This window comes from Dryobates pubescens, chromosome 4 (assembly GCF_014839835.1).
Source record: "Dryobates pubescens isolate bDryPub1 chromosome 4, bDryPub1.pri, whole genome shotgun sequence".
Taxonomy (NCBI): Eukaryota; Metazoa; Chordata; class Aves; order Piciformes; family Picidae; genus Dryobates; species Dryobates pubescens.
In genome coordinates, this window is record NC_071615.1 from 41,622,915 (window position 1) to 41,638,766 (window position 15,852).

The 15,852-nt window shown below is 41.3% G+C and overlaps 1 protein-coding gene across 1 annotated transcript in view; it reads right to left on the bottom strand.

The window, feature by feature from the left end:
* RAPGEF5 (Rap guanine nucleotide exchange factor 5) overlaps positions 1 to 15,852 on the bottom strand; it is a 174,622-nt gene that overhangs the window by 25,915 nt on the left and 132,855 nt on the right. Inside the window, exons 12-17 of the mRNA XM_054161174.1 lie at positions 12,846 to 12,924; positions 10,109 to 10,253; positions 8,224 to 8,321; positions 7,143 to 7,173; positions 6,146 to 6,224; positions 2,939 to 3,088 (exon numbers count right to left, since the gene is read on the bottom strand). Coding sequence (XP_054017149.1) covers positions 2,939 to 3,088; positions 6,146 to 6,224; positions 7,143 to 7,173; positions 8,224 to 8,321; positions 10,109 to 10,253; positions 12,846 to 12,924 — 582 coding nt within the window. The remainder of the gene's footprint in view (positions 1 to 2,938; positions 3,089 to 6,145; positions 6,225 to 7,142; positions 7,174 to 8,223; positions 8,322 to 10,108; positions 10,254 to 12,845; positions 12,925 to 15,852) is intronic.

The window sequence follows — 15,852 nt, forward strand, 5'->3', positions numbered from 1 at the left end:
AAGAGAAGAGAAGAGAAGAGAAGAGAAGAGAAGAGAAGAGAAGAGAAGAGAAGAGAAGAGGAAAAGAAAAGGAAAAGAAGAGAAAAGGAAAAGAAGAGAAAAGGAAAAGAAGAGAAAAGGAAAAGAAGAGAAAAGGAAGAGAAAAGGAAAAGAAGAGAAGAGGAAAGAAGAGAAGAGGAAAGAAGAGAAGAGAAAAGAAGAGAAGAGAAAAGAAGAGAAGAGAAAAGAAGAGAAGAGAAAAGAAGAGAAGAGGAAAGAAGAGAAGAGGAAAGAAGAGAAGAGGAAAGAAGAGAAGAGGAAAGAAGAGAAGAGGAAAGAAGAGAAAAGAAGAGGAAAGAAGAGAAAAGAAGAGGAAAGAAGAGAAAAGAAGAGGAAAGAAGAGAAAAGAAGAGGAAAGAAGAGAAAAGAAGAGGAAAGAAGAGAAAAGAAGAGGAAAGAAGAGAAAAGAAAAGAAGAGAAAAGAAAAGAAGAGAAGAGAAAAGAAGAGAAAAGAAGAGAAAAGAAGAGAAAAGAAGAGAAAAGAAGAGAAAAGAAAAGAAAAGAAAAGAAAAGAAAAGAAAAGAAAAGAAAAGAAAAGAAAAGAAAAGAAAAGAAAAGAAAAGAAAAAAGAAAAGAAAAGAAAAGAAAAGAAAAGAAAAGAAAAGAAAAGAAAAGAAAAGAAAAGAGAAGAAAAAGAAAAAGAAAGAAGAAAAAGAAAGAAGAAAAAGAAAGAAGAAAAAGAAAGAAGAAAAAGAAAGAAGAAAAAGAAAAAGAAAAGAAAAAGAAATGCAAAGAAAAGAGAAAAAACCAACAACCACCACCACCACCAAACCACCAACTGTGGCAGCCTGGTGTTTATTGCTCACAGCACAGGAGTGACAATGCATAAAAGCAAAGATGCTGAAACTGTGGTATGTTCCAATTAATTCAGGCAACACAACTAAATAACATTTTAGGGGTTGCAATGGTCATGTACAAATGACAGCCCTGTTGTATCTGCATTTTGATTACTGCTTCTCATTGAACAGCCAAGTGGCAACTGCTTCTATTCTACAGCTTTCTTAGGAACCAGCGTGGTTGGAAGATAATATTTCATTATTTACAAATTGTTGGTTTTCTTCAGATAAGTAGGCAGTTTGCACCAGATTTATTGCTATCAGAGCAAAACTTGCCCTGCTCTTGAAGAGATAACAGCAGAACAGTGATTTTTGCAATGCTGTAAAATGAGCTGGAGGCAAAGTTGGGCACACACAAGGGTGAAAAAAAAAACACAACTGCCTGCAAATGATGTAGCCTGGCTGACCAGGACATGTAAGTGTAATGGTCCCATCTGGTCACTCCATGCCCAGGCTCTCTCCCTGCCACCCACTCTGGTGCCCTGAAAAAAACCTAAACGGTTATTTGAGTCAATGTGGGAGAGAAAAATGTGAACTTCTACTTCTGGATCCAATAACTAACCAGAATGACCCTGTAGTTGTGTATATTGCAATTAACTAGACTGACAAAGTACCAGCAATGAGTGCTGTATCTCTAAGGGTGCATCCTTTGTCCCAGGGAAGCAACACCTGGCACGAAAATGATCCTTCTGTACATCCAGCTTCACACTTTTATGCACCTAATTAGTTGCTTCCTTTAGGGTTTCCAAGAGCCATAAGACACCACAATGAGCAAAACAATCAGTGGCCAAGAAGGCCAATGGCATCCTGGCCTGCATCAAGAACAGTGTGGCCAGCAGGAGCAGGGAGGTCATTGTGCCCCTGTACTCAGCACTGGTTAGGGCACACCTTGAGTACTGTGTCCAGTTCTGGACCCCTCAGTTTAAGAAGGACATCGAGACACTTGAACGTGTCCAGAGAAGGGCAATGAGGCTGGTGAGACGCCTTGAGCACAGCCCTGTGAGGAGAGGCTGAGGGAGCTGGGATTGTTTAGCCTGGAGAAGAGGAGGCTCAGGGAAGACCTTATTGCTGTCTACAACTACCTGAAGGGTGGTTGTAGCCAGGAGGGAGTCGGTCTCTTCTCTCAAGCAACCAGCACCAGAACAAGAGGACACAGTCTCAAGCTGCACCAGGGGAAGTTTAGGTTTGAGGTGAGGAGAAAGTTCTTCACTGAGAGAGTCGTTCGCTTTTGGAATGGGCTGCCCAGGGAGGTGGTGGAGTCACCATCCCTGGAGGTGTTCAAGAGGGGATTGGACGTGGCACTTGGTGCCATGGTTTAGTAGTCATGAGGTCTGTGGTGCCAGGTTGGACTTGATGATCTTTGAGGTCTCTTCCAACCTTGGTGATTCTGTGAATCTGACCAAGGAGCTTGAGACCTGCCAGACACCAAAGAAAATTTTGGGGTTTGGTTGGTCCCTAGCATCAGCCTATGATCAATCTGGTCTTCTTTAGGACAAAAAAACCCCAACAACCAAAACCTTCCTGTTCAATGAGAAATGCTAAAATAATGGGCAAAAGAAAAAGGTCAGCTGTAAGCAAGACTGCTTAAAAAAATATTGCTTAGGTTGCTCTCAGTATCTCAACTGTGCAAATGCAAGTCTCCCTCCTTTCTGCTGGAGAATATTCATTACCCTTGCTGTAAATGAGGGAACAGCCAGGCATGTAGTATTTGATATTCCCTTTTATATTTTTAAAGCAAGCCATACCTCATCGCCTTCCAAATTAATTTAAATGTGAAAGTAGGAGATTTATCTGTGCAGAAAAAAGAAAATCTTGCAGTACTGCTGGAGACACAGCCCTTTACACTCCCTTCCCAGCCAGGAGATGCTGTATCTGACAGTACCCAAGAATGAGCTGTTGCCATGGAAACAACTCTCTGGGAAGCAGCTCCTCATTGTTCCCATGGCCATCCAGCTGTGGGCCCGCACAGGAACAGCTGTATCTTTGCACTAAAAAAAGACGTCAGCCCTCCATTACGTGCTGCACTAAAAGGTAAGTAATCAGGTGAAGGGAAGTCTATTTACCACCAGAGAACGTGACTGTCACTAGTGCCAATTCCTCCTCTGGGTACTGGATCTTTTCTGCTACAATCTTCAGTATCTCCTGAGCTGAAGTGGATACTTGAGCTTTCACACTGACGTAGGAGTGCTCTGTTATATACACACGGCAGAAAACTGCAAGAAGGAAGAAAGACACACTCAGCAGCAGGCAGAGACACCTGAACAGAGCAGGAGAGAATCTGGCAGACCTGGTCATGGCAACGCCTCCGCTGCCTGGCTGCTGCAGGAAGGGTGGCTGCTGCACTCTGACCCACAGAGACATGAAACTAAGTGACATATCATCAATTACTCCCTTGCCACACCTCTCTCTGAGACATGAGAGAAGCAAAGAAATGGAAACAGAGACACCCCCCCACAGCAAGAGCTATTTAAGACTTCCTACTGTGTGGATTTGTCACAGCCAGCCTTCTCTACTGCCTATCTTCTTTTCAAACTCAGCTGTTGCTATCTTTCCTCCCTTCCTTTCACATTCAGACAAAAAAATCACCATCCTTTTGGTCTATTTTCTATCCTGTGCAGAAACTATTTTGGACCTCCACTGCCACCTGGAACAGGAGGTTCTGCAAAAATAGCCTCCCTGGCTATTCAACCTCGCACAACAGCTTATCTGTCTAGACATCTGAACCACTTGCACTGCCAGAATATTTTAGCACCAGAGGCTGCCTGCACAGCAATGCAATTAGTTCTGATAACTCTTTCACTGAATCACTTGCAGCACACATAAAAGGGACTGGTTTGGAGAAATTTCCTGGGCTCATCACTTCCACTGAAGCCTGTTCAGCTCTGGCAGGGAGATTCCCAGCAGTAATGATGTGGGTCAGCTCAGTTGGTACTTTGTTTCTGCTGCTCCCTGTGCTTGCCAGAATATCAGGTTTACTTCTTAAGTTTGCTGAGGCCAGTATTTGAAATACAGCTGCTATATTTAGAAGAGCCAGAGCTGCAGACTTGTATAATTTAGAAATTACAACATCTGCTAATAAGAGTTGCCATGACCCTTTGATTTCATACTTACTTCAGTGCTTAATTAAGACTTTCCATTTCCTTCTACTCTAGCACTTCCTATTGCAGACAGGCTGCTACTGTGTCAGAGTAAGATAAATTTTTTTCTTCTCCAGAAATGCTGTATTGCTTAAATGATTTTTATTGACAGATGTATGTAGCAATAGCTCTTTCCTTGTAGTAAAAAATCTTCATGGCTTCAGGGCATTTTCATTAACTGAGACAATGCCAGAAGCACTTAAGAACTCCATCCTCAAGAATTATTTATTTATTTTTTGGGGGTGTTGTAGTAAAGGGAAAAAAAGTGAAGATGAGAAGGAAGGAGGAACTCAACATTTAGCCTTGGGGAAGAAAAGTCATTCGGCTTTATAATTTTTTTCTTAACCTGTCTCTGTTGACAGACAGTAACTCAGATGCTCATCCTGTGGCAGAATCTCTCTTCAGAATGGATACAACTCATGAAAAGAGAGACATCAAATTGCTTTCTAGGTTAGTAGGTAGAAAAAGTGAATTTGAACAAAAATAATGACATAAATACTTGGACTCCATATGCAGAGCACAACGCAACTTGCTTACAGTGAAATTGTCATTTGGGAAGGGACAATGACAGTAATGTTATTCTGTAACTGGGCAACTAACCTATTCTTTGGTTAATGCTGTTTAATGTTGATCTAAACCAACACACAGATCAGGTCCTCACACACAACCATCACACTAATTCTCCCAAAGCCTGTTCCCTCATGCACCTTTCAGAGGTCCTGCCTGTGGTATCTATTGGCAGGGACCACGCCATCTCTTCCAACAAACCTGTGCTACTTTCCTGTGAGTTGCAGGAAGGAATGCCAGTGGGTGGAAGTGCTCACAGGCTACAAGCTGCCCTTGAAATGCTTATATTAGTGATTAAAATGCCTCCAGTCAAATGTCCAACTCAGGCAGACCCATCTTCCACAAGCAGCATTGGTCAGCAGCACTCCACCACACCAATGCTGTCCACTCTCAGCATCTGCCTCTCTGCAACTCCACTTCTCTTGTTCCGTTCTCGCAATCCCATCATCTTCCATGGCTCATATTTTCACTCAAGGTGTGAGATAAAAGCCAGTTAATCCACTTGGGGTTGGCCTTGCTGGGTCTTGCCCTTCCTGTCCCCATGGCCATGCAGTCTCTGGTGCCAGTACCCTTCCCTCCTCACTCAGCCATGAGCTGTCTCTGTCTTTCTAAAAAAGAGAATGAGTGTAGGGATGCTCATCCAGAATGAAGTAGCTGGGGATGCCTCTGTTCACTGAGGCAGGGCTGGACAAGATGATCCTTGAGGGTGTCTTCCAATCTGCTGCATTCCTATTCTAAATAACATTTTTAGAAGCAACCTTGATAACATAAATCTCAAATAAACCTATATTTGAAACACAGGAAGAGGATATCTATCCACAGCATGGGGCAAGACTTGGCATTGAAGGAGCTGGTTTTGTCCTGCCACAAATGAGCACTAAAAATATACTGACTCCAAGTGAACTTCCAGAGTTTTGTTCCCAGTCAGAAACAAAATAAATCATCAAAGGGCAAGACTTCCAGGTAGAAGGTCCTTCTGCTGGAGTACATGGTGTTGTGTTCCTCTCTGCCTCGTTCCTCACACAGGCATTACAGGAGGGAGACAGCCTCACTGTGTTATTGCATTAGCAGCAGCGAAGGGAAATGGCCTTTGAAATGTCTGACATTAAAGCCAAGTGGCACCCTGCACTGCATGTGGAGACGTACTTGAGAAGAGAAGGAACTGAGGCGAGTTCCCAGAGTTAGCAGATCCTGGCCCCCTTTACATGGCAGGCTTATTTGTTCACCTTTTGCAACCAAGATCTAGGTCAAGAGATGGAGAGCAGGAAATAGAGCAGGAATAATGCCTGGTGGAAGGACTGCCCAGCACTCCTAGGAGGCACAGCTCAGCTGCAGGGCTGCTGGAAGAACCAGATGGGGCAACAACCTCTTGAGATACCATGTCACTGCTGAACCCCTGCAAAGTGTGAGGCAAGAAGGTAACCTTATACAGTCAAATCTTTCTTCCTTTGAGTCCCTAAGGTCCTGTTCAGAGCTGTATGTTTAAAAAAACCTTACAATGAGCAGCCCTTGAGAAAAAAAATGTCAATTTGGGAGTTTTCCCTCCACTCTTTCCATCATACTTACTTTCTTCTGTTTCATTCATGGTTCCTTTGTGCTGCAGCCAGTTCTCCTTTAGACTGAATTGGTGGAAAAAGGTTTTATTCTGTGAGCGAGTAGGGAAACAAGAAAAGAAAGAAAAAGAGACAAAAGTGACTCTTTGCATCCTTGCCCTTTATAAAGCAGTAACACACAGAACACCACACTCAGTCCATACATCTGGCCAAAAGCTTTTCTGTGTAGGAAATCCACCCACCCTTTCTTGGATCAGAGAACTGGGAGTTGCCTTACTAAGGCCAAGGTGGGGATTTTTGAGGAAGTGGGACATGCCAAGGCTGAGCAGTCTGCATGACTTGAGGTTCTCTGTAGTCATGTTCGAAGCCCATTTCTCATACTTTTATTCTTATATAAGTTTCCTGGGTACCAATCAGCCTAGTTAGCAATTTCACTGCAATCTCATGTTCCACCTTCCACATTTCCACAGCAACACTTTAAGTTTATTACATGCCCAGTGAATCTGAGGAGCACAGCAATTCACCTCTGTGCAGTTTGTATGCCAATTTTCTCCAGCTTCATCTTCTCCCTCTGGTTAAATAAACAGTTTCACGTTCTTCTATTTCCTTCTCTGTCCCTGTCACAACAAACACCCTATTTGCTCTTTCTACTTGACATCCATGTCAATGTCTGTGCTCACAGCTTGGTTTGCCCAGGGTGCTAAATCTCTCCAGCCTGGTTGGGACATGCTTCTCCTGAATTCTGACGTTTCATAGCACCTTGTTAAGATGCTAATACTGTCACAGCCACTGCAGGTTAGCTCACACAGCTAATATCCATGCTGCACAAGCAGAAAAAAATAATTCCTTTGGCATGGTTCCAGGTCTAACCTCACTGCTGTATCCTGTCATGTTTTTGGCCACCAGTCACTTTCAGTTGAGAAACCAGGAAAAGAGAGGGAAGTGGGCAGAGGGGAAGAAACTGAGATTCTGTGTTATCCACTGACCAGCCACAATCAGGTTTGCATTACCTTTCGGTGAGGTGAATACTCATCTACAGTGCTGAAACAAAGAAAGGAAAAGCATAATTATTCTTTCCAGCCAAAGCTTAGGAAAAGGAAGTTTTAGCTATTACAAAGTTTACAATGTCAGAAAGTTTGACATTAACTGGTTGCCCTAGAATGGTAGCAAGGCTCCTTCAGGGAAAGCTAAAGGTGTCTGACTCAGCCAGAAAACTTTTCTTAGGACAAGTGGCAATGGTTTGAAATTAGGGAAGATAAGATTTGGGTTGGATGTTAAGAGGAAGTTCTTTACCATGGGGGTAATGGAATACTGGAACAGGTTCCCCAGAGAAGTAGTTGAGGCCCCGTCCTTGGAGATATACAAATCAGGGTCAACAGGCCTCTGGGAAACCTGATCTAATGGAGGATGTCCCTGAGCACTGCAGGGGTGTTGGACTAGATGACCTTTGAAGGTCCCTTCCAACCCAAACCCATTCTATAATTCTATGATTCTATTTGCACAATTGATGTAGTGAAAAGCAATGCTGTCAGCCCTTGAGCCATCAAAGAACACAGACTCAGCTCAAGCCCCTGGGCTAAGCAGTCAGGGTCACGCACAGGGACACAGCTCTTTCCACTTCCCCAAAGTCCAGACCACAGAAACAAACTTCATTTGTTGGAAAAACATGTCAAGGATATATCTTTTATAAATATCAGAATTACTAGTAAAATAGTGACCCCAAGATGACTATTGCAAAAGAGATCTGCTTCTCAGTACTGCAGACCACAGAGAGAGAATAAGAAAGGAGGCACAGTCTGAAGTCACAGATTGCAGCTTTTAAGGGACGTTTTGCCAACTTTTCCACAAGGTACTGCTCATCCCAACCAAAAGTGATGGGAGTGACTGTTAAACCACACACACCACCCAAGAAACATCAGAAAAGATCGAACAATCTAGTTTGAGTTTAAAGAAGGGATTATTTGTAACAGCAAATATATTACTAGTATCACTCATCACTTTTTCTTGACTGAATTAAAGCAAGATGACAACCAAACAAAAAATTCACTCTAAATAAAAGGAGCCTTGATCACAAACAGAATCAATACTTACTGACGACGATGCATGCCAAGTATCTTCTGGAACTCCTTCAGGTCCTTCTCAAGAATGGGATATTCATACACATCATCTAACACATTCCTGTATATTGTCTGAAAAACAAAACAGTACCTGCAAACATCTGAGAACTCAAAACATAAAATTAAAGCATCACATAAGTGGACTAAATCAGCTCAGAATCCAGCATCCCAAAACAAATTTCACCATTATATTTATGCAAGTGCCACAGGGAGAGGATGTCCCTGAGAGGGCAAAACGTTGACACTCTTGTCCCCAAAAAGGAAGACTGAAAACATTTGTGGCTGTTACACAAAATCTGGGTTATCTCAGAAGACCACACTACGAAATATGAGATCATACCATACCATCATCACTTATCCAAAACAGTCACAAACAGGCTCACTTGGTTAAAATGGAGAATGTTCTCCCTCACTTTTCCATGCATTTTAAATTGAGTTGATGTCTCTCACAAGCAAATAACAACACGCTCCCAGCTGTAAATCCATTAACACATAAATACACCCTACTTTTTTGGGGGGAGGCATTGTCTGAACATCAATCAGGAACCTCAGTTAAATATAAAAGACAATACCTCAGGTTAAGAGGCAAACAAACTGAATTGGCTTTCAGGATTGAAATGACAGGGAATATTTTCGCTATACATTTTCAGAATCTGCACATATATCCTTCTCCTTCCCTGCCAAACAAATGAGGATCATATGCATGAGCTGAGTCATCAGGTTTGCTTTAGCTCAATTAGCACTCCCACATTTGTACATTTTAGCATGAGTGATTCTGGCCTATAGATCTGTGTATTGGTTTTGGACATACAGGTTCAATCACCATTAACATTACTGCTGTTTAATAGTGTACAGAAGCCTTAAGCAGAGAAATTGTATGACAATACACAGTCACACATCTCCATGACCAGAAAGACAAGCCCTGCATCAGGACAGGTACAATGCAGCGTAACTTAACTGATGGCTGGAATGATGCCTTATTCCTAGTACAGGACTACACCTGTAGTGCCAAACAGCAAAAATCCTGAGGTCTCTAATTCCACATGCAGTATGGAAGAAACTCAAGACTTTCTCCAAATTTAGCTCAATTTTTTATCTCTTCGCTTTGAGTGAATGACTGAAGAGAACTAAAGAGCCCTGAAAATTATCTCGAGTTGCAGACAGTCTCATCAGGAAAGGTGGAAGATCCTGCAAAGTCTCCTAAAATACTTTCACCCAGCAGGGATAAAAAAAAATCCAAAACCATAAACCAACCACCAGATGGATCTTGGGCCAGCAACAAACATGCCTCTGGCAAATTTAGAAGGCAATCAAAAAAGCTTCTGGAACTCATTCAAAAAGATCCCAAGATCATTGCTAATAATTTTGTTAAAAATACATAAAGCTGTGCTGCTCTTCATGTCCACCTGGCAAACACCATGGAACAGCACTTTTCCCCTCACTTCAAGTAGTGTCTCTTACAAGGACCTCAAAACTTCCTGTCAGATCTGTGATCCTGTGGACGCTGGCTATAGACCCTGCTCTGGCAGACACAATCAGCACATCCAAACGGACTTCCACATCTTTGTAATTTTATTTCTTGCCTTCATAACTGCTCCTGTTTTCTAGAAAGCATGGAAATTCTGCACGTTTCATGTCTGAAAGTAATGTTTTTGACATTGAATGCATTGACATTACAGGTTTTCTTTTCAAACTGACTGTCTCCAAAGCATTCGCAGAAGACATAGGTAAACCATTTTACGTTACAGATTTCATTGGAGAAAATGTATGCATGAAACATTATGCTTCATAAATTTTGCTCTTTAGACACTGCATGTTAATGAAACAGTGCTGAAATGCATCAGGAAGCATTTCAATACCTTTAAAAACTGTTTTAAATGCTCATCTTCATGCAACCAGTCTTTGTAGAGAGAAGTCCACTGAGACACCAAATGCAAGACTTTTCGTTTCCTACAGGACACATCTGAGTCGTCTTCTTTCCCTTGGTGGTTCTTAGCACAATAGGTACAATAGGTTAAGGAACAAATAATTATGTGTCACTGAAACTTAGAAAAAAATTTTACATTCATCTCATTTGCTAATGAAAGATTTTATTTTTTTTTTCAGTACACTACTCAGCTTCAAATGGTTATCTCCTGTCTGGAACTTCAGGACTCTCATCAACTTTTTGGAATTAAATTCTCAGTAATAGAAATGGCAATTTGCCCTCTGTGCCAACAGGACTTCTTTCCCTTTATAGGTTAGGGAGGCAATTCTATAAAAGCAAAATCAATTCAAAAGGAATTATACAATGTTGAGTCATATCAGCTCTGCAGAACTGCGAATGAAGCTTTGTCCTGTACGCAGATGCCAACATCAATGTCCGTGGGAAGGAGGACAATGCATCATTAACAACAAAAGAGCCAGGCAAAGGAAGTCAGTTTCTTTTTCCCTGCACAAATTACATGTTCTGCAGGAACAACATCATTTTAATAATAATAAAAATAGTGAAAGAGTCTATTTCCAGCACTGTTCTCCATTCACACAGCCGAAAAACCAAATGACAGAAGACCTCCACTGTATATATCATGTCTGTCCCTTCACTATTCTTTCCTTTATTAGGTAATAAACATGATGTTTTCACCACAAAAGGGAAAGAGAAGGTAAAAAAAAGAACAAGCAAGTGGAGTCACCATCATTGGAGGTGTTCAGGAGGAGACTTGATGGGGTGCTTGGTGCCATGGTTCAGTTGTTTAGGTGGATTGGATTGGTTGATGGGTTGGACGCAATGATCTTGAAGGTCTCTTCCAACCTATTCTAGTCTAGTCTAGTCAAAGTTCATTTTATAGCTACAAGTTCATTCAAACAATGCTTCATAGATTATGAAAGTGATTTGAAAAATAGGAAATTCTTTTATCTCAGAATGAGTTAACCTTACATACTGCATCAAATTTAGTTTAGAAAAGAAGAGGCTGAGGGGATACCTCGTTGCTCTCTGCAACTACCTGAAAGGACATTATAGAGAGGCTGGTGCTGGTCTCTTCTCACAGGTAATTAGTGATAGGACAAAAGGCAATGGCCTCAAGCTACAACTGGGTAAGTTTAGACTGGACATTAGGAATGATTTTTTCCCAGCAAGAATGGTCAGGCATTGGAATGTGCTGTCTAGGGACGTGGTTGAGTCACCAACCCTAGATGTGTTTACAGGTTGTTTGGATGTGGTGCTTGGGGACATGGTTTAGGGCTGAACTTTGTGGAGTAGGGTTATCAGTTGGACTGTCTTTTCCAGTCTGAATGTTTCTGTGATTCTGTGACATCATAAAAGTAGCTGAGATTGTATGAACCTTATTCCTCATTTTTTTAATCTCCATGTATTTCAGGTACTCTGAAATGAAATGTAGGTACTCTTAAGAATTAACCTACAGGTCTTAACCCCAACAAAAATGTTATTCTGTAAGAGATAAAAGAGGGGTTTTTTATCTTTAAACAAAACCAACAGAGATAACATTGTGTTGTTGCAATGACTTAAGCATCTGTTGCATTCCTAAGTAAACATGCACACACACAATTGTGTCTCTGTTTTGGATACAGGTTTATTCAGGGGTAGCTTTAGCTTTGTGCATTCAGCTTCAGAACAGGGATTTTCCTTTTATTGATTGCTCAGCTATGAAGACTTCTCAATGTTTTAATAGGTGAATATAGATTATATTTACAGGCTAAGTAGGGGAACTCATATCCAGATTTGGATTTAATGTTTCTGGATTGAATCTTTTCCTCCACATCCCATTTCAGTTAAGAAAACAATAGAACCTGAAGTTTGGGAAGTGACATATTTAATTCCAAGTAGCAAAAAAGACTTACACAAATTGGACTGGAGAAGAGACCTTGTAAGACCAGCTAAACTACATCATCCAAGTCCATTCCAGCTAGTGCACCCTGAGACAGGCTCAAGTAATACCCCACGGGATTCTTAGAATATATTTTCTAGTTTCTTCTCCTTAATACTCACCAATAACAAAGATTTTACTGTCTCACACATCTTCCACTCTAGTGTGTTTCTTAGTGTTAATGAATAAACAACTTTCCTACTGTCTAACATGGGAAGGTATTACAGCAGTTTAATCTCATACTACTCTCTTGTTCCATCCAGCACCGAGATGGCAAATAGATTCTTCCCTTTCTATTTAGGTGCCTGAAAGATTGCCCCCTACATAGTTTCTCTTTTTTTCCAGTAAGCCAATTCTCATTCTTTCAATCCTTCTTTTTAATATAACAATAACAACAACAATAATAATAATTTATCAATACTGGCAATTCCCACTGTTCTCTTCTAAAGCTTCTCCTTTTTGTTCATGCATTTTTTGGGGTGTGAAACCAAAATCTCAGCTATTAAGCCATAGTAAAGGTTAGAAAATTGTTCTCTTACCTCACCATTTTCATATGCAGCTTCAAAATAATCACGTTGGGTGGTATGTCAACAATACCAATATGCAAAGAAGAAAACTAGGCATGCATCCCAGGCATGCAATTTACTGTGTTTTATATAAGGTCTGACAATAGATAAACCTAGGTGTAAGCATGTGACCCTTGTTAGTCCAAGACTTAATAAAAGGATATTGCCTCAGAAGTGCCTGGCACAAGTCATCAGTTGTCATGAAGACTGTGTACGTGAGAAGGAAGTCGTCCAGGAGCGTTTCTGCAGAGGAAGACAAAAAAGCCCAAAGTATGATATGTTAGTGAGAGAAAGAAGACAGTATCTCCTTGTGCTTGGGGGCATGGCAGGAATGGGAGCCCCTCTCAGAAAAAACAAGGTCCAAAGCACAGAGAATATATCAAAGTAAAATTTCAACAGTTAACAGTGCTGCCCCTGCAGAGGATCCGATCCTTTATTTTACAAGCACAGCCTGAGCTCTGAGAGATACACCCAAATACACCCAAAATAAGCCACAGCTCAGGATCCAGTAAGAAAGAGTGCTTATCACAAATACTAGCATCCTGGTTGGCCCTGCTGCATGCCTAGCAACCTTTGCACTGGCTATGTTATTCTGGAAATTCAGAAAAAGGCTTTTAGCACTAGGAGAGAGAAAACTCTGATTGCCACATACCGTGACTGACATCTACACACATTAGCTGAGAACTAGGGAATAAATATATTCAAACCTCAGCTGCTTAGTCTTGTGGGCATCACTGTAAGTGCTGAGAAGTTCTCTGTAAGGTTTATTTAAATACATTAAGGAAGGTTTTTTTCTCTACCTGTTTTTTTAACAATGTTACAAAAATAGGCTGATGACGCTTCCCTAGCAGGTCACCTCTACCCACTGCTGCTCTAGCACCTCAGGTTGTCAAGACAAGCAGCACTGCCAGTTCAGGCCTCAGTGTAACCTGCTCAAGCCTCATTGCCATGCCACACTAACTTGAGGATATTTCCAAACATTTACCACATACAGCAGAAAGCTGGAAGGATTGGGTTGTTCTAGGATGACAGGTCTTAGGGGTAACTTTACGATGATCTTCAACGGCCCTCTGGCAGACTAGAGATAAAACTAAGCCATACTTCTCCTGGAAGTGTGCAACAAAGTACTAATTGAATATCATCAAAGATTGCAACAAAGGAAAATTTGCCTGAGTAGAATAGAGTACAGTAGAGTAGAGTAGAGTAGAATAGAATAGAATAGAATAGAATAGAATAGAATAGAATAGAATAGAATAGAATAGAATAGACCAGACCAGACCAGGTTGGAAGAGACCTTCAAGATCATCGCATCCAACCCATCAACCAATCCAACCCACCTAAACAACTAACCCACGGCACCAAGCACCCCATCCATTCTCCTCCTGAACACCTCAATGATGGTGGCTCCACCACCTCCCCGGGCAGCCCATTCCAATGGGCAATCACTCCCTCTGTATAGAACTTCTTCCTGACATCCAACCTAAACCTCCCCTGGCGCCGCCTCAGACTGTGTCCTCTGTGTCTAGATACAAGAGATTTTTACTTCTTTTTCTCCTGTGAGGAGGATCTACCACTCTGTCAGGTTGCTTAGGCAGACTGTAGAATCTCCAGCAACACATATTCGGGGCTTCCCTGGGCAAAGTTCTGAACAACATGGTCTTATTAGACCTGCTTCAAGGAAGGATTGGACCAGGTGCCTTTACACATCCCTTTCAACTGAAGTTATTCCACGGTTCTTAAACAAATTTGCTCCCAATTTCAGTGAACTGCTTAATATATGATATGTGATCTGGGAATGAATTTTTACTTGGTTCACAAACACCATTTATGGCTTTCTGCTAACACACAAGGGAATTATATCAGTCCTTTTAACCCCCAAATAAAAATGTTTACATTTGGGGGTTTGTTTTTATTGTTCTCTTCCCCAAATAGTAAGATTTTCCTGAAGTTTTGAGGATTTGATGTTCACTGCACTTCTGTGAATTCTAGCAGCTATACTACATTCCCTTGAACAAGAAAATGTTTTTTTGCACCACCTGTTTTATCAGATCAGAACAGGAACATAGAGAATGAAAAATAGCAGAAATAGTTCAGGTTCTATTGCAAAGAAAAAAATTCCTTTAGCAGCATAGCTAGTTATTACTAGTTAGTATTGATTGCTCAGTGGTGATTTGACTGGTGGATTTAGAACAGCAAAAACTAAGGGCCCCACATGAGAGAGGGCTGAGCCCAAATTTCTGTGTACTGCTCTTCTCGCTGTTTGCTCTGTTCCAGTCCAAACTAGTGCTCGGGTATGAGTGTGCAACTGAGAGCATCCCAGCAGCTTTTCATGCTAAGGCTGTGATTTCACAATAATTTAGACCAATTTCAGCTGCAGCTGCCTTGGATCTCCTTGTCAGTAAATTATTGACCCCATAGCTGTGGTGCAGGATGGCAGTAAGAATTCATCCAGATACCATTCAAAGCCAGATATCATGGGGATATTATTACGTGGATGGATAAGAAATGACATCCCACCCTGGGAGCAGGAGATTCAAAATGCCTCCATTGTCTTGTAAAAATAAATAATTGTGACCATTTGAGGCTCAACCCACCACAAGAATATAGACAAAATCTAGCTAGATCAATGCATTTTACTCAGCTGGTCTAGAAAGAGTCCTCATGCAAAGACAGATAGCTGAACCTCCTTGCACCCAGAAACAAAACAATTAAGTTCTTTATATTTCACCAGCATTGTTAAAATGGTGCAAAGGATTATCTCTGCATAAAAAGAATATTTCTGTCTCAGAAAATGAAAAGACACTGTGAACAGCTTGTTCCCTATCTGAAAGGTCATCTATTCATTCTGCTGAACATCTTTTTGGAGGGCACAATGCAGCTATTAAAGTTGAAGGTTTCACAAACATTTATTTGGAAATGGCTGATGTTGGAGTCAACAACCACATTTTTGTTCTTCACTAAACTACACAACTGTGCAGTGATCACATGAAGTCAAGGAGATGTTTACAACAGAAGATTCTCCAACCTTCTACTCTGTATAGGTGGCATTTGAGTTTCAGCAATACTTTTTCTAAAGGCATGGCTATCCATGCAAATACTTGCTGAAGCAAAACTCCAATGCTCATCAAAGACCTTTAGAATAGAGTAGAGTAGAGTAGAGTAGAGTAGAGT